Source organism: Arvicola amphibius, chromosome 13 (genome assembly GCF_903992535.2).
Source record: "Arvicola amphibius chromosome 13, mArvAmp1.2, whole genome shotgun sequence".
NCBI lineage: Eukaryota > Metazoa > Chordata > Mammalia > Rodentia > Cricetidae > Arvicola > Arvicola amphibius.
Genome location: NC_052059.1, coordinates 53,888,199 through 53,912,110, shown reverse-complemented (window position 1 = coordinate 53,912,110; position 23,912 = coordinate 53,888,199). Strand labels below are relative to the sequence as shown.

Sequence of the window (23,912 nt, the reverse complement as noted above, 5' to 3'; positions counted from 1 at the left end):
CTGTTGCCCTCTTGAAGAAGGAACCCGGTCAGTTGTCCTCATCACCTTAGACCATGAAACCCAATATGGAAAAAAAAAAAAATGGAGCCAAGAGTTAAATCCTCACAATTTGTCAGCCTTGCCAAGAGTGTTGTAGCATAGATGCACATAGGCAGGGCGGCCAGCACAAAGTCACAGAGCCCAGCAGTCTATGAAGCTATGGGGAAGGCAGAGACCCCACATCTGACAGCATGTTTACACACAAGGAATCAGAAGCCTGAGTTCTTCTAAAGCTTTTTATTGGCCTTTTTCTCCACAGCAAGGCTTTCTCCCTGCTCTGCCCCTTTATAAAGCTGTTGTCATGCCCCCCCGCCACCAGAACAGAGAAATTTGGTACCCAGACAAATCTCTCCAAGAAACTCCTGACACGGGGGTCTGCAGAACTGAACAGAGCGAATGGCCTGCTTTCTGAGGACCAAGCTGGAGTTGCCCTTGTGACTAGAACCTGAGATATTTAACCTTGTCAGATTTGTGTGTCTGCGTGTATGGCATGGGGGTTGTTTTGAGACAGAGTCTCTCTATGTAGCTCTGGCTGGCCTGGAACTTGCTATATAAACCACAGTCCTCAGACTCAATTTGGTCTGCCTGCCTCTGCCTCCCAAGTCCTGGGATTGAAGGTCAGAAGACCTGGCTAGATAGGGGCTTCTTATTAGCGCTTATACTCAGTTTTCCACAGCAGGATAAAGCGTGCTATGTTCCTCCCGTCCTCTTTGGCGGCTCCGGCCAGCAGTAAATCATCTACATATTGAAGCAGCCTACAATTACACTGGTCAATTAGCACAGTGCCAAAAATGGTAAGGGAATTTTAAATCTGGGGCAATCTGGTCTAAATTAATTGACTTTTGTCACTGTTTTCAGGAATTTCCATTGAAAGGCAAAAAACAGGCTGCCGGGATGGGAGGTGTGAATCCAGAAGCTGATCCTTTCCATCTAAAGTGAACAGCCTGAGCAGGATCAGACACTGAAGGACGATGTAAGGGCTGGGGACAGCTGGATGAGAAGTTTCTGTGATTTACTGCCCCTAAGTCATCCTGTGTTTCTGGTCTAGCAGGAGAGGTGCCCCCAACCTCTTTTTTGTTTGTTTCGTTTGTTTTTTTGTTTTGTTTTGTTTTGTTTTTCGAGACAGGGTTTCTCTGTAGTTTCTAGAGCCTGTCCTGGAACTAGCTCTTGTAGACCAGGCTGGCCTTGAACTCAGAGATCCGCCTGCCTCTGCCCCCCGAGTGCTGGGATTAAAGGCATGCGCCACCACTACCCGGCGCCCCCAACCTCTTTAACAGGACTAGAGAATTCTGTATTTTAGGAGTTTTTCCTAAACATTTTAAAGCCCAACTTATGCTTCTTTGAGAGGAATATTGCCTCTGACGAGAGGGCTATCCCTGGCCTTAACTAGAGGAATATTTCAGGAGAGCCCTAGTGAGCTGACCCAGTCCATAATCCAAGAAATTCAGGTGTCTGTTGTGGCTTCTCAGCCAGGCCTAAGAGTCATCATTCCTTTCCTCAGTGGGCAGTAGGAGTCAACATTTTTGTTTCAGGTCTTCCCAGAGTCTAAATTTCCTGGTCCTGGGGAATTAAATAAAGGTTATTTAAGCTTGCAGCTTTCCCAGGTAGACCCAGCAGTGGCACTGTACAATCAGGATGATACACAAAGTAACAGATAACTTCATGGTTTCCCAGACGCCCAACAGCCAGACATGGGGCCATGGGTTAGGTCACTAACAAATAGGTGATCCCAGCATCCATATAAGGTCAACGGGCCAGCTCCAGCAGTTGACTGTATGCTCTTGCAGGCCCAATGGAATGGACCTAGTCTACTCTTCCTCAGTTTTCTCTATCAGCTAAGCCCATAATCTCATTTTCCTGGGTCCTCTGACTTTCAGAGTCTAGGCTGCTACCATCCAGGCTCTCCTTGCCTGGACCTGAGCAGGCATTCTCTGCTTTGCATGGGTATTCATTTTTCCAATAGTTTTTGTATGGCAATATGCACTGGCTGGACCGATTCCACCTCCGAGCAAGGCGTTCCTGCCAACCTCCCTATTGGCCTCAGTTCCAGTTTGGTGAACACTGCCCCATGCGTGCCCTGAATGTTCTACCAGGGCAACAGCACATTTGGCTTCCTAGTCTCAGAAACTTTCTAAGACATCCATTCAAAACCTCCCCAAGTTTCTGCAACTTGAATCTGACGTCTCTAAGGTTGCATTGACTGTGTTGTCCTTCCAAGAAAGCAACTTTCTTAGCTGCCACTAAGTCAAATGGAGTGTAGGGTGCTTCAGAGCCTCTCACAGAATAGATTCAGGCTCTCCACAGGTCCCCAAAGCACTTCTGATATTCCTCCCCCACCCCATGTTTACTGCCTTTCTACCTCCTTTGTTTCAGATTAAAAGCATCTCCAGTGTATCACCTGAGCCTCTCCAATCCCGCCCCACCCCCATCAATGGGGTCCCAATGGGACCTCCTGAGGAAGCAGGCCTTGGATGTCATCATTTGGGGCTAAGCATGCTTAGGAGTAGTGGTAAGCAATCTGTCCATGTGTTACCAACTTGGGTTTAGATAAGAGACGCACTGAGTCAAGGCTGGGCCTTTTTTGTGAGGGGTGTGATTTTTCCAGTTTAAGAAGTCAGTGGCAGAAAGGTTGGTACACTGTCTCCTAGGACCTGTTCTTATTTGTTCAAGTCTCTCAGAATGGTACCTGCAGAGCATTCAGGACATCTGTCATGTCCAATGGGCTGGGATTTGGCTTTCTCTGCTCTTTCCCACTGGCGTGTAAGGAGTTATATCCAGTGGTCACAGGGGTTTCAGAAGGAATGGTTGTTCCCAAGGAGGGGAAGTTCCAAATGATGGGTCTGCTTATGAGTGCTCGTGATGATGCTAGCACTGGCAGGGCTAGGAGTATCAGGGCTCCGTTCCCACAGGCGCTGATGGCATCAGTGATGGCAGTGAGGGGGGTACAACTGTATACATGGTGGAGGGACTTCTGGCTCCTCAGCTCAAGCAGGTCTCATGGCAGGCTTAGGCTCTGATCTCTATTAAGAAGACGATTATCCTACTATCATCATCTTACCGTTCTTTTCCACGCAGGCCTTTAGGCAGCACATACTGAGAGGGCAGTGTCCTGTGGCCGGGGTGTTCTCAATCTCCTGTCTTAAACACCTTACTATATCTTCATCATGGGGCTGTCCCACCTCCAAATTCAGCCAGTATATTTCACAAAAAGCCCAAGTTTTGGGGAGTTGCACATTCACTGCAAACCCTGAGTATCCCTTTTGGGAACTGTTTGTAAGACAATCTACGGGTGTTTGTAAGACAATCTACGGGTGTTGGCTCACTGTTTGTCCACTCAGCTTTCTCAGTTCTTCAAATATACAGGATTCCCCACCTTGTCCACAGGTAGAATACACTCACTCCACTCCCACCCCTTGCCCAGTGCTCAAAGTCACTGCAGAGCCGTTGTCCTGTTGTTCGTAACCAGGTTATTCAGACAGCTCTAGGACTCTTAGACTTCTCTTCCACTCAATGGAACGAGCTAACTGGAACCAAAACCATACAAACCAAGCTCTTACCAATCTGATGAGAGAGCTCCTGACTTGGTTCATGGGTCTGGATTCAGCTGCACATTCAGGAGCTTTGTCCCAGTTCCCCAGGAAAGTCAATCAGAAAAGCCAATCTCTTACAGATTAAATGGCCCATTGGTGCCAGGCATGTAGCCACTCCCGACGCCCTGAAAACACCGCCCCACACACACCGGGGAAGAGAAAGGGGGAGGGGGAGGAAACAAGAAGTGAAACCACTTCCTGGTCAATTCATCAAAAATGCCACAGGAAACCAAGGGATGAAAACCCCAAGCTGCGAGCCAGAAGCAGTTTTACTTGTATGCATACAACAGTCCAGCAGGCAACAGTCTACAGGCTGAAGGCCATCCAGCTGAACAGAGAGCCCTTTAACCTGCTCTGACCCCTCATCCCCAGCCACAGCAACCCAGAGGGACAGGTATTTTGATTGGTTATACTATACTGTGCTTGTTTAATAGAGACTGCTCAACTGCCCCATAAGCAAGCAGCAGAATTAACCATAGCCATTTGTAGCGCAGGGGCAAGGAATCTGGCGACAGAGGACAGTAAGATACCGCGAAGTGCTGACCAGCTGCGGGCATTTCCTGTTGACTTCTCGGGGCTTTCTACCATGACATGTGAGAGGATGCTCACCACAGCTACAGAACTGAACCCAAGTGACCAACAACAGAGAACAGCCATTGGGCTACGGAGGAGGGAAATGTCCAAATGGCAATCTCTAAGAACTGACATGGGAAGAGGGGGTTAATATACCACAAAGGGGAGGAAATCAAAGTCGTAGGATATTTTTGTTGTTAGCAACTTGCTTGTTGAAAAAGAAGCTACGAGAAAATAAAATGAGAATACCGCAGGGGGGAAAAAAAGCAGAACGATCACTCGTACACACTGAAAGCATATTTGTAGAACAGTGTGGCAAGCCAGACCCACGCCATTAAAGAGCACACTTGGTCAGAAAAGACTGAGGCTGAGCTGAAGGAGCCTCAGCTTTTTACTCCAGCGGTCACCTGCCTGATTACGATGTGTAATGCAAAGAACCTACTACCCTCCTTTTCCCTCTTCCCATTTATATGTATTGGGGCGGGGGGTTACACTGAGGTTGAAGCTAGAATTCATTCTTGAATGCTTTTCTACCTTATTCATTGAGGCAGGGTCTCTGGGTCAAACCCAGAGCTTGCTGGTGTGGTTAGTCTCCCTAACCAGCTCACATGGCTGAAATCAGGAGGGCCATCACACACACACACACACACACACACACACACACACACACACACACAGAGCACTCACTTGCCAAGCACATTAACAACTGGGCCATCTGTACTCCATTTTCTTTAGATTGTTAAAAAACAAAAGAAGAAAGCAAGACTATAACTTACTAGTGTGGGAAACACTAAAAGTCAACCAAAGGGAATAAGGAAGTGAGGCCAGCTTGGTCTACATGAGCAAGTTCCAGCACAGCCACAGCGGTTACACAGAGAAACCCTGTCTCAAGGAGAGAGAGAGAGAGAGAGAGAGAGAGAGAGAGAGAGAGAGAGACAGAGAGAGAGAGAGAGAGAGAGAGGGAGGGAAGGAGGGAGGGAGAGAGAGAGGGGAGAGGGAGGAAGTGAGGGAGGGAGGGAGGGAGGGGGAGAGGGAGGGGGGGGGGGAGAGGGAGAGAGGAAGCAATAACAAAACTATATATGCACAACTGCTGAGACCTACAAGGATTTAAAGCAGCTAGCACAATTTTATTGTTTCCATACAGGCTCTGGACAAGGTGAAGACAAAGGAGACAAGGACAACACCGACTCCTGCCACAAATGAACGCTACAAGTCTCCAGTGGTTCAACACATGAAAATGTAGATAAAGAAAAAAAGAGAAATATAAATATTCAGGTATTTGCAGCACATTACAATGTCCTTAAAAAACAACAAAGCAGTATTATTTTTGTAATGGTATATGTAACTGAACAGTAATTTAAAATGTCAAAGTACACCTTTTTCCTATCCTCCCCTGTAATCTAGACTGAGGATTGCAGAATTACAAAAATATACAAATAAAAACAAGTTTAGTACTCAGAGACAGATAGCTCTCCTTATGTTAATACATCAAGATGCAAATATTGAATTCAGGAATGCCAATCAGTTATATGCAGATAAATAAAACAGACCAACAATACTTCAAACCCAACTAACATTATACTAAAAATATATGTGTATATATGCATCTATATACACCACACCTATTTTAGAAAAAAGGTGCCTTGGTGAAAAATGATTCTAAAATATTCACTGATGAGCATTATGTATGAAATGTTCTACATAAAAATTTAAACTATTCTTGTGCAATTCATGTTTTCCTTATACCTGAAAACTATTGAGAGACATTTCATGCTGACATGGTCCTATAGCAATTCCCTCTCCACTCACTCAACACCAGATGGTGGCACAGACAGAGGTCACACAGACACAACCTAACATACTTGTGTGGCACTCCCTGGAACTCTACCCACTCTTGAAACCAGGAAGTTTACGGTTGCTACAATGACTTATCCTAAAATGCAGTTTCTCTAGTCCAAATTAAGCACTCAAGATATTAAGAGGCTGAGAAGCCACCTCATTTGGTTTCTCAATAGACCTATAAAAAAGAATTCTGTATTGGAAAAGCTAAACAAGTTCTCACTCAATTAACATTGCATCCTTTACCTGCATAGATTCAATTTGGCTTAATAGCTCTTTGCCCCAGAGCATGAGTCTGGAGTTCACATACACTCCTTAAAGTCCATCTCATCTATGACAAAAGATTCCATAGTAGTACCATGAGAATATATAGGATAATAAAGGTTTCTAAAATCTTTTTGATGAACCTTAGAGCATTCCTCAGTTGGAGTAACTACTAAGGGTCAAAATATAAATAAAGTTGAATGGAGTAAACATGTATGCCGATAGTCACTTCCAGTGAACAAACGAAATGACAAGATACCCCGAGCTCCTCCGACAGCACTGAGAGTCTAAAGCATAAAATGAGTAACTGAGCACACTAGAAATGGAGAACAGTCTGAGGCAAGAGTTGTAGGTGTGTAAATATATATTTCATGTGCACACACGTTGTGTGCATTATGCTATATATAATTACATACATATCCACAAAATGCCCTGCAGCACAGTTCTAAAGGCCTTGTCAAGGAACAAACTACTTCTACCAAAAGCCCTGGAGTTCATACAATCTGCATAAGAAATCAATGTGCATGTATTCACAGCATAAACCTTAGCCATAAAAACATTGCTATTAACACTAGAATAAATCATAGGTTGATGGTTTTTTTTAACCGCTATCAATCAGTAATTTAATCACAATATTTCTTACATGGAGAGTCAAAAATAATAGCAACAAAACTGCAACTGGATTTTGAATTCACAAGAAAGATGTTGGTAAGGTAAACAAAGTTCAATTTCCAGAGTAAGAATATCAAAACGTTATAAATCTCCCGAGATGCAGTTCAATTACTACATCATTAGAAAAATAGAATCATAGAATGAGCGGCGCCTGCTAAGCATTCCCAACACATCGACCCGCATGTTTATCTCTTTCCTCTTTTGTTTCCAGCTGGAGGTCTCTTCAACTGAAGGAGTTGTCCTCCTGTTCCAAACCCTGCAGAGGCAGGATTGGACACCCCAAATGTCAAACCAGCTGATGCCGTGATGCCAGGATTGCTGAAGTTAAACCCAGACGTACTTGAGCTGCCAAAGCCTTATGTTCAAGGAAGAAAATATTCAAATGAGAAGTTAAATCACAAAAACAAATATAAAATACAAGGATGAGTGGGAATTTCTACCTGAGAATATACAATTTCTAAGAGTAGAAAGTGCCTACAGCCCTGAATTTCTAACATGGAACTTCACAGCAAAGTAATTTAGCTAACAGCTAAAGAGCATCTGGAGATAGAAGTCCAATGATACAGACCAAGAAAGCAAGCTAGCACAGATAACTGAAATCTGCAGGAAAATTAAAGCTACCAGAAACTTCCTTGTCTGTATGCTAACGTTTTATGTGCTATGTGCATAAAATTACCTTACATCATTATATACACATTATGTTAGTACCTTCCTACTCAGGCTCACCAAAAACGTTTTAGAAAAGGCCTTCAAGGCATCTGGACCTGCCCTCAAATTCTAAGCCCTTTCAGCAAAGCCTCAACCCACCTCAGTGTTCAAGAGAAGGCAATAATGTGCATTATAAGAGCCTTTACAATGAAGAACAAGTGTTTCGACTGCCTGGTTACCCGATGTAGTATTTAGATTCTAGTCCTGATACCAATGATTACAAATCTTACTCCACTGGCAGTGCTGGTTTTTTCTTAAATTTGAACACATTTTTAACAGTTACATCATTATTTTAGACATGCTATTTATCCCTACACATTACATATCAAAACAAGTAATATTTACAAATATAAAGTGAATAGAAAGGTAAACATAATTTTGAGTTTTCTACTAGGAGTAGATTAAACCTATTTAAAATGAACAAAGAACCAAGTTAGCCATTATTCATAAACTACTCTATCCCTTAAAATCAGAGGTACTAACAAGCGAAGATGGCCTGCTTGGACTAAGATGCATCTCCTAGTTGGGCTGCCTGGTGGCAGAGGTCTACTGTATCAGCTCCTTAGGAGGCTGAGGCAGGAGCAACCTGCACAACTCAGTGAGACTGTGGTTCAAGGTGAGAGGTAAAACTAGGCTGGAGAAATAGCTCAGTGGTGTACTCCTTGCTTAGCATGGGTGAATTCATAATGTCCACCCCCAGTACAAAAAAAAAGTTCTCCAGCATGGAAAAACAAAGCACCAACTCTAACCACTGGGTTACTAGGGAGGAAAGAAGCCTTCAACCATAAAGTCACTCACTAGGATTCAAATGACTCTCTAGTTAACTGTTTACAGGTCTTGTTACATACAACCAAAAAAGTAAGGCTACACAATTTAGTCAGTTGTCAATCGAACATGCTTCCTCAGAGTAGAAAGTAAATTGGGGATCACCAGGGGCTACTGGGAATAAGAATGTGTGTAATCTTTAGTAAAATGATTTGTACTTTTTAGCCTGCCTGGAATTCAGGCAGAAGCACACAAACCTGCACTAAGACTTCCTGAGGGTTTATCTGTTGTTCCAAATCCAAATGTGGAGGCCCCTGTGGTGCCGCATCCGAAACCAGAGCTAGCTCCAAATCCTAGTGGAAGGTAACAGAGAGATACACAGTGCGCATAAAACACAGTTCACAGGGCACGCAAGAAAACCAACCACCACCACAGGTCAAGTCAACGTGTTCACACATGACTCAGTCAGTCTGTGACCTACTCCCTTACCTAAGACTTCTTGAGCAGATTAATTCTGAATAAAACACTACTTTATCCAGACTAGTTCATGACCTAGCAGCAATTTTTAAAAATGAGGCTATTAAAGTCAAGATCATATTGGTATTCTGACCACTGAAATGACTAGACTATTAAATATATGCCTAGTTAAAGCATTACTTCATTTTGGAAAAATAAAAAGGCTGACTAAATTCATAAGCAAGTGTGACTTGCACAACGGTGTAAATACTACAATATTCCAAGGTATATGCTCTCTGCTCATTACTAAGTACAGGACAGTTAGCTAACTCAATCTATGTGTTACAGTAAATTTTACCATGTTACTCTCCATATTAACACTAACAAAACTGTCTTCCCTCTTAAAACATTTTTGTCATACAAAGCCCATGAAGAAATTCTAAGTACTCAAAGATAATTCACCAGAAATTCTCTATACAAATTCCAAATTATTTTTATTACAGTCTTATGTTATTTCCCACGTAGCTGCAGATGACCTTCTGATCCTCTGCTTCCTGAGTGCTGGGATTCCAGGTATGCACCACCACTCTCTATTTGCAGTTGGGGATGGAACCAGGCCTTCACGTGTGCTGGATAAGCACTTTACAGCTAAGATGTACCTCCAGCAAAGCCAAATTCCTCTTGCTATTCTGCAACGGCTTTACTGAAATACTTAAGGTGAAAGTGAACTATCACTATGGAAGTGGACGGTAGTCAAGAGATTATGCTACCTGCTGTGGTTCTAAAATTCTCAGTTGGAACAGTCAGTATGAAATAACTGTGATAGCATGTAGCCTTTCTTTGTCTTTTAGTGAAGCCTTCATACAGGAACCTTCTTTACAATATCATACTTTTGTCAAAATATAATAAATTCCCAGTTATGCACAAAGAATTGTGAGTGTATTTATAATTAACATGTTTTATAGACTTATCTTACTAATTTATGAAACAATTAGAATAATCTGAATTGCTTATGTATGCATACTGTCAAATATGCCTGGCATACATAGAAATGACAAAAGTTGAGCTATTTAATTTACACTACAATTAATTACGTTTTAAGAGGTCACTATCAGGTAAGAAGATAATGATCAGGAGTATGTATATAATCTAGATGTAGATTGGATCTCAAAGTTACATTAGAACTAATATTTAAAACTCCAATTAAAACTAAATTGATTTAAACTAATTCTCAAGTTCACATTTCAGCATTCTGATTAACACCCTTCCTGCCGCTTAGTATTTTTTTTTTAAATCTACTTTCCATAGAGGACAGAATTTTTTAAGCTCTGAAGCTAATGCTAGAAAGCAGTGATTATGTTTGGAGAATCCTTTTTGCCAGATGGAAGGAGCCTTAACTTCCCAAGCAGCAGCAGATCCTCTCAGAAATGTGTTATAGCTACCATCAGTTCAAATGTCATCGCTCAATGAAATAGGAGAAAAGGGAAAGTGTACCTCCAAGGTTTGAAGAACCTAAGCCACTTGATTGCAAGCCAGTGCCAATACCTGAGCCGAATGGCGTTCCAAAACTAACTCCCAGAGATGGCTGTGGCCCTGGTATGAAAAAAAAAACGGGGGGGAAAACAAATTTGCCTTACTCTTTCAAGATTAAAGTTCCTATATGAGATTATTTTTAAACTGAACATTGATTACTTTTTAAACAAATTCCATGTTAAAACTTTGATCTCAAGATTCCTTTCTGACCTTGCTTATCTATCCCAAATGTTTTATCTGAAAAAGAATTTTTAATTAATCTGCATATAGCTACACAGTTAAGAGGCTTACCACAATGAAAAATGTTCAAAAGTTTAATGTACTAATAGTCTGAAATATTTAATGCATCACAAATTATAGGTTTTTTATTTCTAGAATTGTTTTAGTTCTCTCTGTTTTCTGATACAACTATTTGGTGTAATAAGTAAGATTTTACTTTCCTTTTTAAAAAACAAGCTCCCAGTATTAGAGTCAAGTCCCAATAATCAAGAGACTGACACTAACATAGCAAAACTATCATGTTACTTCATAAAGTACCCAAAAAATTAGGCATGATTTCTTATAGTATAGAAATGGTATATATAATAGATAAAAAACAAGACAATGTTTTATTTTATTTAATTTATTGTTCATTTTTAAAGCAAACCAATTACACAGTAACATGACAATTCCAACTTGTTCACAAGGTTATGGTTGAGTTCTATCCTCCAGCTCTGCTACATTCCACCACTCATTGCCTGATCCGTGAGATCCAGAATGAACATTCACAAAGGCACGTGTGTACCTTGACAGACCCGATACATTCAAGACTGCAGAAGCTCCAACATTTGTGAAAATGCACCCCACAGAGCCACGTGTCATCCTCTCCACACTGCCACTGTAGGGATTCCGGCTGAGTTTGTTTGGCAAGAACAGCAACACTAGGCCCTCAAAGTAACTACACTTTTTTTTTTTTTGTCAACTAAGCAGAATACAAAAATCTAAGGACTGTTATTTGATACTGATTTATGGAAACTCCTCAGTAAGTCTCACAGTACAGTCTTAGCTCTGGCCTCTGCACTCATTGGTTAGTACATCTCAGAGGCGAGGGAATGCCAAAGACATATGCATCTTCAAATTTAACTTCAAAATAATCAAAGTCTTCATGCTGTTCAATGAAGAATGAGGTTTGTATACTCAAAAGGTAGTGTAAAATTATAAAGCACAAAACAACAAAATGAGGAAGTACATTTTACTACCCTGGGACAGAAACTGGACTTTTCAAATAGCTCCTATCCAGAAAACAGAATAACTAAATAGCAGCCAGAGTTCTTACACTACTATTAAAAAAATAAATTAAAAAATATTTTTAAGTTTTTACATCCAGTTTGAGATTAATTTAAGAATAAAGACCTGACTAGCAGTTCTTTTGTAAAATGTTACAACAGGGAAAAGAAATTTGCTTATTACTTTCTACATCTAACAAAAGTAACAGAGAGAGCACATGTCCAGTTTCTTTAACACTGGGAGACTGTCACATTTTAGCAGGAGGCACTGCTGGTGAAGACGCTAAAGACCAATGCCCACCACAGTCCTCAGCCTTACAAACGGGAGTCACCCAAATCCATGGTTTAGTTATGTGTGGGTCCATTTTTAAGAGCAACAAAACAGTTTCTGCAATCATCATATAAGGACACAGAGCATATCTAACAGTGACAGACTCCCATTGCACAAGAGATGCGAGATAGTTTGAGTTTCTACCTTCACACGAATTCTGAAGGCAACATCATTTATAAAACTAGTAGGCAAATGTATAACATTTTAAGTAGTAAAAGCTTATGATGACTTATCTCCCACGCCAAAGTGTTAACATATGATACTCTGGCCACAATATATATATATATTAGTTTCACTATCAGAAAACAGATTCTAAATCCTTCAGGTAGAAGCTATGTAAACAATTCAAGTCACTTTGAAATCTGAATAGTCATTCAATGAGAGGCTCTTAGTTCCACAAGTGAAATCAAATCAATAAATATAAACCAATGATTGCCTAAAGTGAAATTTCCATGTAAAGAAACATTTTACAAAAGTTTCCATGATAAATTCACACAACAAAATCAGGTTTGCACTGTAATCCGTGTTTTCTAGAATAAATATTACCTTATTTAATGTAAAACTTCCATTTATAGCTAAAGTGCTAGAATTTCTTATAATTTCCCATGGTCACAAAAAATGTCTAGTATAACTACCAACATTGCTCATAAGTTACCTTTTAAGATAACAAAAATGTCTTCCCCTGGTAAGAAAAATTTATTCTTGTTACTTCTAATGGGGAATGTTCCTTTGGTTATTAAAACAACAAAATCACAAATCCATAAGAAACGAAGATGAAATACTTAACATTTCTGATTTAACTCTACACCTTAAATGTCCAAACCTTCACCTAGAGTCAGAAAGCAGGAATTCCTCACAAACACCTCAGCTCTCCGTAAAAGCAGCAGCTAAGTCACACGAGAAAAGTCTTATGTAAACATCAACAACACGTAAGTGTGAAAACACAACAACAAAATTCAACCTCAATACACTGAAAAAAATCTATCCTAAATCAAGTTCATATTGAAAATCCCAATATAAAATCTACTAAGTTTTTTGGGAGGTTTGAGGAGCATTTGTGGGCGAGTGTGCATGAACTTGCTCAGGCATCGATGCTTATCTTATGCATGAATAGCCGACTGGGTTTTTATGAACTCAGCCTTCACAGCAAACAGCCACAAATTGAACATGCCTAAGCCCAAATGTATATTTGTTTTCATTAAAAAAGAATGAAGGGTTGGGGAGGAGTTCAGTAGTAGAGTAAGTGTTTATTAGCATATACAACGTCCTGGGTTCAATCCCAGAACCACCACCAAAAAGACAAAAAACAAAAAACAAAAAAAACACAAAACATAAACCCAGCAAGTCATTTAAAATTAAGTCCACCTTTCCACCTTCTAGAAAGAGAAAAAAAAAAGCTACCTTCAAAAAGAGGCAACAATCTAAGAAAAGCTATCATCCTTGTGTCCCTGTTCACACCAATTAAATCAAGAATCCGTATGTAAATGAAATACTTTAATACTCACATCTATACAATAACGATTGTGTATAAAAACATTATGCAAGTTGTTTTAAATTGGGACTTAGAAGGATTTCATGGAAAGTACTGCACAGGAGTGCCTCCCTGGGTACAAAACAAAACATAACATACTAAATGGGATGCAGCTAATAACACCATTACCAATGGACCTAACAGAACTCCTAACCACCACAATCCAGCGTCCTAAGTAAGAACAAAACAAGCGTTTGTAATGGGAGGGTTACAGAGTGACTACAGAGCCTGGGAGAAGCTTTTAGGGAAAAAGTAAAAAAGGGAAAGAAACAGAAGGCATAATTGTAACCACTGTTGTTTGTCAATAGTTCAACAACTTGATACAACTCAAAAGTACATACTGTACTATTTCTGAGGTTGATAAATTCCAATTCCTACTACCTAATTAGAAAGTCTTATATACACCCTAAAACTACAAGGATACACTAAAAGCAGTTATTGCCCCCTGGTGAGAGGATGTGGGGTGTGGTGAGGGCGAAGCCTGGTAAAAGTACAGGCAAAATTAAAGCACATGAGCAAAAGCTCCCAATAATTCCTGCAAGGTTCAACAAATATTCTTTAAATGACACAAAGCAAAGGCCTTTCTTGCACTGACTACCTTTGCATTCCACAAACCTACCTCAGAGGAGACATCCATTTATAGAATAAGCATTTGTCTTCATGCCTGCGTCCTACAAACATCTCGAGATTACACAATCTACACGATTTTAAGAAAAAAAGCCAGGCATGGTGGCACATGACTTTAATCTTTGCACTCTGGAGAAAGAGGCAGACAGATCTCTGGTTTTAGGACAGCCAGGGATTCACAGAGAAACTCTAGTCTAAAAAAAAAAAAAAAAAACCCAAAGAAAAAGAAAAAACAAAGCACTTTGACAAGAGATTTTGCTTCATATTTAGCTATTTACCACAGAAGAGGTTAACTTAAAGCACAAGAGTGTGGACAGTTCACTTTTCTCAAACTTTGTTTATTCTCTTGAAAATAAACCATAACTTATTAACACTTATCCAAATCACATTTCTCTGACCTATCTTAGGACTAATTGTGACTTATAAGATGTTAAAATAGTGAAAATGAAAAATCCTACTATTGGGATTGATCCTCCATTACTCCAGAGCAGACTCCCCACAATCTGTCCACAGAAGTCTATACTCCAGCTAGCTAGAGAGCTACTAGATAGTGCTTATGGGAACCACCATTTACACAGACGCAGGGATGGAATGTGGAGGGTTTGGCCTAAGTCCATCAGCAACTCTGATGGCAGGTCAATGCCATCATTCAAATATGAAGACAGTAACTAGAGCATGCTTCTTTAGTATAGGTGGCCTGAATGTAACCCAAACATGGGCTTTGTTTGGTTTTCACTTTTTAATATTGCAATTTACTGGATTATACAGAATTTGTCAGAAAGACATATACTACAGAATAAGTAAGCCTCACTCAAAAATCTGTAAATGACCAAGGGAAAAAAGTTAAACTATTAAGACTGCACTTTCTATGTCAAACATGAAACCTAATTTAAAAAAAAAAATTACCAAGAATAAGGCAACTAAGCAACTTCCAAAATTCCAAATGAATCACCAAAAAATCACACCTCATAAACACTACAAATGGTGTTCAACCACTAAGGTCTACATAATGTACAATCCATCTCAAACCTTCTTCCTAATCTTGCTACTGTTCAGTTCATGCTGGAGTTATAAAAACCCTAGCATGCATCTTCTTTAACTCTGGTTGGACTCTTATAGAGGACCTGTTATTTTGTTTCCAGTCAAATAACATCCAAATGAACCTATTGACCTTCAATACACCAACAGTCAACAGAAACATACTGCGTCCAGAATACAAGTACTCTGCAATCAATATGTATGAGAATAAGAATGCACCATCTATTATTATCATTAAAAAACACAACGTATGGGTGGGATTACCTCTGAGTTTAAACCAATAAAGGATACAATCACAACTTGAGAATCTAATGTTTTTCTTAAATAATTCAGTAGTGAAAAACTATGTTCTAAAGGGCATCTATAGCAATACAGCAAATAACAGTAACTAAATTCACAATATTCAACATCTGATGTATAATTATTGCTAGACTACCCTGCCTTTTGTTTCAGGTGTGTTTATAATTGTGTCTACCACAATTTTTAGATTTGTATTGGAACAACTATTGATAGAAATTTTGTCAGTGCTCACACAAAAGGAAGACTTATAAAAATGCACATAATGTTCTCTGCATTTGAACAGTAAGAAGCTATAACTTGAATGCATTCAGACCTGTAGCAGGCTGTTGCTGCTGTGTAAGTGTTGCAGCCATGGCAACGGCTGCCGCATTTGGCATGGTGCTGAAGGGAGTAGGTCCAGTAGTAACTCTGGGTGCATTCTGCCACTTCTTGGCTTCTGTTCTCCTGGCTTCAAACACATCTACTGCATCACCCAAAAACATTTTTCTGTAGCTAAGGTACTGTTCTTTAAGCACCTAAAAAAGGAGGGGAGGGAGGGAAAAAGAAATGAGGTTCTAGGTTGAGAATATGTATTCATATGAAATAAGCTGTCAAAAGTCCAAGGCCGTGGCCATATCAGACATTCCAGCTCCAGGTGAGCTACAAATAAAACTACTACTAACTGACCACTGACACTCTCAGACAAGGGCGGGGCTTGAGAGCGGTAGCACTACCGTGAACAATGCCACAAAATCTTTACAATATTCCACCTATAATATTCTGGTTCCATAGGCTAAAATTATAGGCAAACAGAATATTTAAATAGATACTATAGTTTATCACCTAACTTTCCCCTTAAGCAACCAGGTTTTTTTTTATATAACTTTTAGATGGAAGTACTAAATATATACCAGTTAAGTAAACATTTTTAAATGAGTGGGAACCACATGATAAAGCAAGATTTTACACCTTCAGCGCAGAAAGGCTGAGGGTTAAGCAGAGCTTCAACTTTGTTAATTCTAATTGACTAGTACACAATGGATATATGAGTCTGTATACCTAAGTCTTCCTTCTCACCCCTAAGATAAGTTCTACAACTCCAGGACAAAAAAAATTACCAAGTACTAATGCAATATAAAGTCCCATTAAAGCCATTAACCCTATTTCACATTAATTATTAAACATTTTTATTACAGATCTAACCTAATTATATAGATCTGAAGAGAGGTTGAGTTTTCATTTTTCTTACCTTTCTTAAATATTAAGCTCTTTACCACTACCAGAAACATACTTTTTTACTATTACTTATAGAACTTAAAGTTATTATCATCCTTTTGTGTGGCTGTCCATTTTTAATACTCCAGTTTCAAGTTTCACTACTGTTATAAAGGACCAAAGTGGACCTGCTAAGAACTGAATATTAAGAAATGTGGCATTAGCAGCAGGTAAAGGAAACAATCTCATTACTGTCTTCAAATCCATTCTTACTTTCCCTGCGTTTCATATACATTCCCACACATAGTGCAACTTCCAATGAGAAATAGTGGCCTAAGACTTCACAAAAACATATGGGGGGGGGGGGCAACCAACCACATACCTAACACCAGTCATGGTTTATATGATGAATTCTCAAACTTCCCACTTTGTTAATGTCACTGGGGTGTGCTGGGTAAGGTAGTTCACGAGACAGTTTCTTTGGAGATTTGCGAAGATGCACAAATCTAGAGTGTCTATGTTCAGCTCACTCTACTCAGGCTGAAGATAAACGGTAACATACTTTCCTAGATAGCTGTTAACTATCAAGACACAAGCTAGACTCACTTGGAAAGATGGACTCTCAAATTAGAGTATGCCTTCATAAAACTGACTTACTGCCAAGTCTATCAAGTATTTTCTTAATTAGTTATTGATGTGAGAGGACCTAGGCCATTATGAGTGGTACTAACCCGGGCCAGGTCATCCCAAGTTGTATGAGCGAGCAGGCTAAGCAAGCAGTAAGAAGCAAGCCGGTAAGCAAGACTCCTGTATGGCTTCTGCTTCAGTTCTTATCCTGACTTTCCTAAGTAATGAGTGTGACCAGAGATTTATAAGAGGAAATCAATCCTTTCCTCCCCAAGTTGCTTTTGGTCATGGTGTTTATCACCGCAATAGAAACCCTAACTAAGACACATACGAACCTGATCAGAGTAAAATCTTTAGTTCCTGGAAACAACTAGAGGACTGCAACAGGAGCTCCAGGCCTATTTAGCTATATACAAGACACTGACTCAAACAGAAAACAGAGAAAAGACAACAGACTACTCAAATATCTACTTATGGCAATCTCAGCCTATTTTCTGATCTCATTACTAAAAATGTTATTTTTCAAACCACATTGTAGACAACTTTGTGACGAGGCCTGGTGTCAAAGGTCTATAATACCAGATACTCTAGAGGATAAGCTTGCCTGGGATGTAGAGGGAGTTCAAGGCTGACTTGTGCAACTTATTAGCTCACAACCATTTATAACTCCAGTTCCAGGCGAGGGGGAGGTAATGCCCTCTTCCAGTCTCCATAGGCACTAGGCACACACATAGTGCACACACATGCATGCAAACACTCATACACATAAAAATAAAATAACTTCTAAAAAATTTTTTAAATAATCAAAGAAGCAAAAGCTCCGAGAGTGGCATAATTGTCAAACAATCAGGTTCTGGTGATGGCTGAGGTTTGTTTTAGAAACATTTATAATTAACTAATTTTAATATCAGACACAAAATCATTTTTATCAATTTAAAATCTTAAAGCAACATTTGTTATAGTGATGAGATTTTAAAGAAAATCTTATTATCTTCATTTAGAAATTAAATTTAAATTAAAAATGCTTTTGTTTCCAATCTGTTCACAAGTGCTAAGAACTTAAAAATGACCCATTTTAAAAGCTAACTTTTAAAAAAACTCCATTATCACAAAACAAGCAGATACGAACATACTCAATGAAATGTCTATATAATTTACTTAGATTCAGGTTTAGCTTCTTTGAATTTTCAAAGTTTTTCTGTAGTATAGATAACTAAAAACTTACATTTATTTAATTAGCTGCAAATAAGAAAAAGTGTACTTTATTTTACGTTTCACTTAAATTAAAAGAGAGCCATCTGTCTGGTCTGCACATAAATAAAATTCAAAATTAGCATTATTACAAAAAGATCAAAATACTCAGTGAAAAATTACTTCATTCACATTATTCAATATACATTACTTAAACAAATATATTATTTGGTAAGAAGATTTCCTCTACTTAGAAGGAATTTTAAGCAAGTTTACTTTAACTTTATGATAAATAAATATTAATAAAACACAATTAGACTAGGTCAGCATAAAAAAGAATTTGCCACTATGGATGTTTGTTTTCTATAGTGCTATTTATACTGGGAGAGAGATGGAAACAATCTGAATGTTGGTTACACAGGCATCACACAAACACACAATCACCGTCTGTAAATTATCAAAAATAGTAATGAGGGAAAATAGGCACTGATATCGAAATTATTCCCAAGGTCCTATTTTAAAGCTTTTTTCTTTCTTTTTAGTTTTTGTTAATGAATGTGTTTGGGTATGATCATGAGTTATAGTACTGCTGGCCTTTTTACTCACACATCATTTGAGCTGTTCCTGAATAAGCACGGCAATGTTACCAGATAAATACTGGCATCTACATACACAGACAGGTGAACTGGCAAGGAACACTTACCTTGACATTTTCATGAATAGACTGAAGTTGTGCAGCTAAAGCTACAAATGTTTGATAAATTTTCTGCATAGCCATCGATAAATCTATAAGAGAAAATTATGAAACAAATATGTAACAATTTTTATTTTATTTTTCTACTACTCAGTCCTAGTTTTGGAAAAGACTCTATCAATGTTCCTCTACAACTACAGAAGACAGTAGGCTAAGCCTGAGAGAAGGCCGTTTCCATCAGTGACCTGGAAAGGAAACAGACGTTCTAGACCCCACCCCAAGCCCCCGTTATCACAGCAATGACTTTCAATGAAAGCGTTCTAAATTTCCAGGGAACCAAGACTTACCGAAAACTTTCTATGAAATTTTCTTAAAGCAGCTTAGGACAAGCACTAGAAGTTGTATGCATGTCTACTATCCAAGTTTAACCACCCACCAATTAACATAATGTTGCCCTCAAAAACTGCCATGGTAGGGATGTTACCTTGAGGGGTTATATGCGAATTGTTTGCTTGAGTGGCAAGATGATTTTCTAGTTCTTCAATCTGCTGCCTGTACTGCTGAAGCTGTACTTCAAACTGCTGAACCAAGACTCTGAAGTAGCTATAAAAAGTTAGATCAAATATTTAAAACATTATTTCCTTTAAACTTAAAAAAAAAGTAGTAACTGTCCTCTTTTAAGTGGGGCTTTCAGTTTAGGATGAAGATATAATTCACAGATACCAATGAAGCAAACTCCCAAGAACTAAATATTATTGATGTATCACTATTCCAATCATGGAGGACAAATTACACAAAGTGACTTCACAGTCTTTAGAAACAGAAAGGTCATCCAACACAAGCTAGAACTTAACTATTACAGACAGGTAGAGATTAAGGAAACCACAAATAAATGCAATATAACCCCACAATAGAAGCTTAGGTAGTTGAAAAGCACATTAATGGGGAGGAGGGGAATCAATAAAATTCTAATAAGTTGTTTTAGTTACAAACGTTTTATAGCTGGGTAGTGGTGGTGCACACCTTAAATCCTAGCACTTGGGAGGCAGAGGCAGGTGGATCTCTAAATTAGAGACCAACCTGGTCTACAGAGAGAGTTCCAGGACAGCCAGTGCTACACACAGAAACCTTATGTCGAAAAACACAAAAACCAAAATCAAACAAAAAAAAAATCATTTTATCAATGTTAGTTTTATAGTTCTACAATATGTTAATATTGGTGACAATGAAATAAGGAACTTATGCAAATTCTTTGTACTACTATTTTTATAAGTTCTTTGAAAGTCTAAAGTTTAAAATTAGAGTGCAGCTATCACTAAATTTTACAAAAAAGTACTTAACAGCTTTTAGAGTAATAAAGAAAATTTGTTGTTTTTTTTTTTTTTTTGTAAAAAATGGGTAACAGATAGAGGGCAGTTTAGTGATAAAGCACTTACTTGCCAGGGAAAGGAGGAGGAAAATGGGACAGAGGGGAGAGGAGAGGGAAAAAGAGGAAAGAGGGACGGGAGGAAAGAATGAAAGCTTTTGGCAACATGAATTCTGTTGTTGGTATGAAAAAGGCAAGATGAAATCATTATGGATGCATGTCATGTTAATCTGAGTAAGATCAGTATCACAGTTATTGCCTCAACTTGGGTAACTGTAGCATAATATAAGCAATTATCTTTATATTTTAGAAATTCAGTTAAACATAAGCTATTATGTTTGCAAATAATGCAAGGTGTTGGGAAGGGATGTAAACATACAGAATATAAGCACAAAATACACAAGATAAATTTAGTAAGTCGGCAATTTGGATAAGGTACATAGATAATTTCTGTTGTTGAAATTTTCTGCAATTCTAAAATAACTTTCTGAAGGAAAAGTAAAAAGTGGAAAAGTACAGGGGCAAGAATCACCCACACAGGCGCGCGCGCACACACACACACACACACACACACACACACACACACACACACTCTGACCTGCTTCTGTGAACTCCAAGGTCATGAAGACTAGAAGTCACAGACTGAAAGATGAGGTAGCTCAGGAGCAAAGTTGAGCATGCTGCCAGCAGAGAGTGAGCATGTGGACTACTTCATGCTGCTATCTTATCAAAGACGGCTGGAAATTCAGATCTTACTTAGCCTTTCTTTTCAGTGAGCCAAAAATAAACTAGCCTCTTAGGATAATTAGGAGAACTCAAAATAAAGATTCAAGTTAAGCCTTCTCAAAAAAATTCTGTGTGTGATTATTGCTCTGCTTAAATGAAAAACTTTCGTTAAAAAAAAAAAAAAAGACCCAGTAACTTACTCAGCAGGAGCTGTATTTTCATGTTGAAGTCCAGGAGGTGTTTTCTGGGTTCTTAAAGCTATTTCAGCATTCTTTAACTCCTAATACAGCAGAGATGTTTTTTTTTAAACACACATAGGAAACAAACAAAAAAGCAAGGTAAGAGTTAGGTTAGTATACAAACTATTTCTGGACTGAGATGTCAAACAATTGGATAGACATGCTTTAAAAATGGAATAGAACAAGCTGCTTTACATATTGCTGAAAACTCTAAAGAAGACAAATTAAACTTTCAATAAATTTTATGATAATGTTTTTGAAGAACTATGCACAAAATTCTGCAAACTGATAAAATGAATTCAACCACAGAAAAAGGAGTATGGTCCTGTTTTAGAGTCTCCACGAGCAAATGTGGAAAGCACTATTTTAGGAAAGGCAAACAGGCAGAACCAAGCAGAGGCCGGGCGGTATCAGCAGGGATTTCAATCCGGGTAGCTACCCACTCCAGATAAGACACTGCTTGAGGCTTTACTCCTGCCATCCTGCTTCTCTTCTTAAATGAGGAAGTGGGTCTGCACAGACCTCACTTGCCTAATGCAGTGGGTAGGAAGCCTGAGAGACGAGTGCTGGTCCTCTCCTCCTCCTCACTGCCATCTGAGCACCTATCCATGAGTCCCTTAGGAGTAACATTCTGTTTTAACCCTTTATACCCGCTCTTGTCATCCCGCTGCTTTCTTCTCTCCTTTTATAGGTTTTGTTTTTTGGTTTTTGGTTTTTTTTTTTTTTTGGTAGTTTTTCTACACAAAATTTCCTTGTGTAACAACCCTGGCCCTGGCTGTCCTGGAATTCCCCTCTATAGACTAGGTTGGCCGGAAACTCTCAGATATCCACCTGTCTCTATCTCCCAAGTGCTGGGATTAAAGACTTATGCCCCCACTACCCAGCTACATTTATTTTTTAACTTATTTTTTAACATAAGTACCTTAAATTTATGCTCCCAATATTTAACTTTTTTAACCTTATTAAACTACCAAACTATTAAGTCTAACTGGTTCTCTGTACCATTTTACTTTTTGATTTCCTTCTTTCTTTTATTTTACTTTTTTTGGTTTTTCAAGACAGGGTTTCTCTGTAGTTTTGAAGCCTGTCCTGGAACTTGCTCTGTAGACCAAGCTGGCCTTGAACTCACAGAGATCCGCCTGTCTCTGAGTGGTGGGATTAAAGGTGTGCACCACCACCGCCCGACCTTTTTGTTTGTTTTTAAGACAATGCTCTAAACGTGTTACCCAGCTTCAGCTCATAATCCCCCCGACTCAGCCTCCTGCCTTTTTACCCCTGGGCTCCTGCCACCACAGCATGGTTCTGGACAGGCATGCTGCAGCAATGAGCTGCCAGCAGGTCTTCACACACCCATGTCACACTCCAGGCCATTGCCCCTTCTCTGTCCTGCACACATGCCCCCACAACACTTAAAACCTTCGAGATTCAAACATATCACGTGACACTCAAGGTAAAAGTGCCGATTTAAGCCCTTTGTGCCCTAACATATTATGTTTCATTTATTTAAGTTTTGTTTGTTTGAATTTTGCTGTTGTTTTAGTAGAATTAGTCCTTTGGTCCCTAAAACCCAAAGTCCCTGAAAAAATACAGATTTTTAAAACAGAGTTCACTGAATGCTATGACAACTAAATCCAGTAACACAGCACCTAAAACCATCTGGCATCTCCTGCCATCAAGGAATACAACCTACTTCAACTCTTGAGTTACTCTGCCAAAAACAAGAATAAACAAAGTATTTATGAGTCTTTGTATCCATCAGATTTTGGTCTGTCACACTTTACTGAACAATCCCTTTATTTCCTAGGAGGGATCTCTTTGAAGATTCAAACATATACTGAGGACCAGCTGAGGCATCCAGCTTCGCAGACTTAACAACCACTAGATTCTTGGATCTCTAGTAGGTAAACAGCCATTATTGGAAAAGCTAGACCACAGTTTGTAAGCCATTCTAATAAATTCCCTTTCTTACTCTCTCTCTACATATATATTTATGGAACGAGTATATGGATGTGTGTGTGTCTGTGTCTATGTGCGTTCTATATTTCCTCTAGAAAACCTTGGCTAACACAGGTTGCCTTAGTTTTCTACCTCCATTATTGCCTAATTAAAACTTTTTATAAACATATAAACTCATGTATTTCACATAAAATATTCAGTTTCATATGATTTTATGTTTAATCAATGCCTAAATATTCACTCGTCTAAAGCATAATTAACATTATTTTTCCTTAAAAGTACCTAATGGTAAAGGAAACGTGACTAAGAAAAACTTTTTTATATTAAGTCATATATTATCACTGTTCTTCCATGGTGCAGTTAAGAACCACTTAACTGTATTATCTAT

General features: G+C 38.9%; 1 protein-coding gene across 1 annotated transcript in view; it reads right to left on the bottom strand.

Moving 5' to 3' along the window:
• Positions 1–5,308: 5,308 nt before the first annotated feature.
• The window catches only part of Nup58 (nucleoporin 58), a 34,266-nt gene continuing 15,662 nt past the window's right edge, over positions 5,309–23,912 (bottom strand). The window contains exons 9-15 of the mRNA XM_038310230.2: positions 21,530–21,609; positions 19,722–19,840; positions 19,247–19,329; positions 15,845–16,046; positions 10,401–10,499; positions 8,708–8,803; positions 5,309–7,332 (exon numbers count right to left, since the gene is read on the bottom strand). Of these exons, the coding sequence (XP_038166158.1) occupies positions 7,163–7,332; positions 8,708–8,803; positions 10,401–10,499; positions 15,845–16,046; positions 19,247–19,329; positions 19,722–19,840; positions 21,530–21,609 (849 nt within the window). The 3' untranslated portion in view covers positions 5,309–7,162. The remainder of the gene's footprint in view (positions 7,333–8,707; positions 8,804–10,400; positions 10,500–15,844; positions 16,047–19,246; positions 19,330–19,721; positions 19,841–21,529; positions 21,610–23,912) is intronic.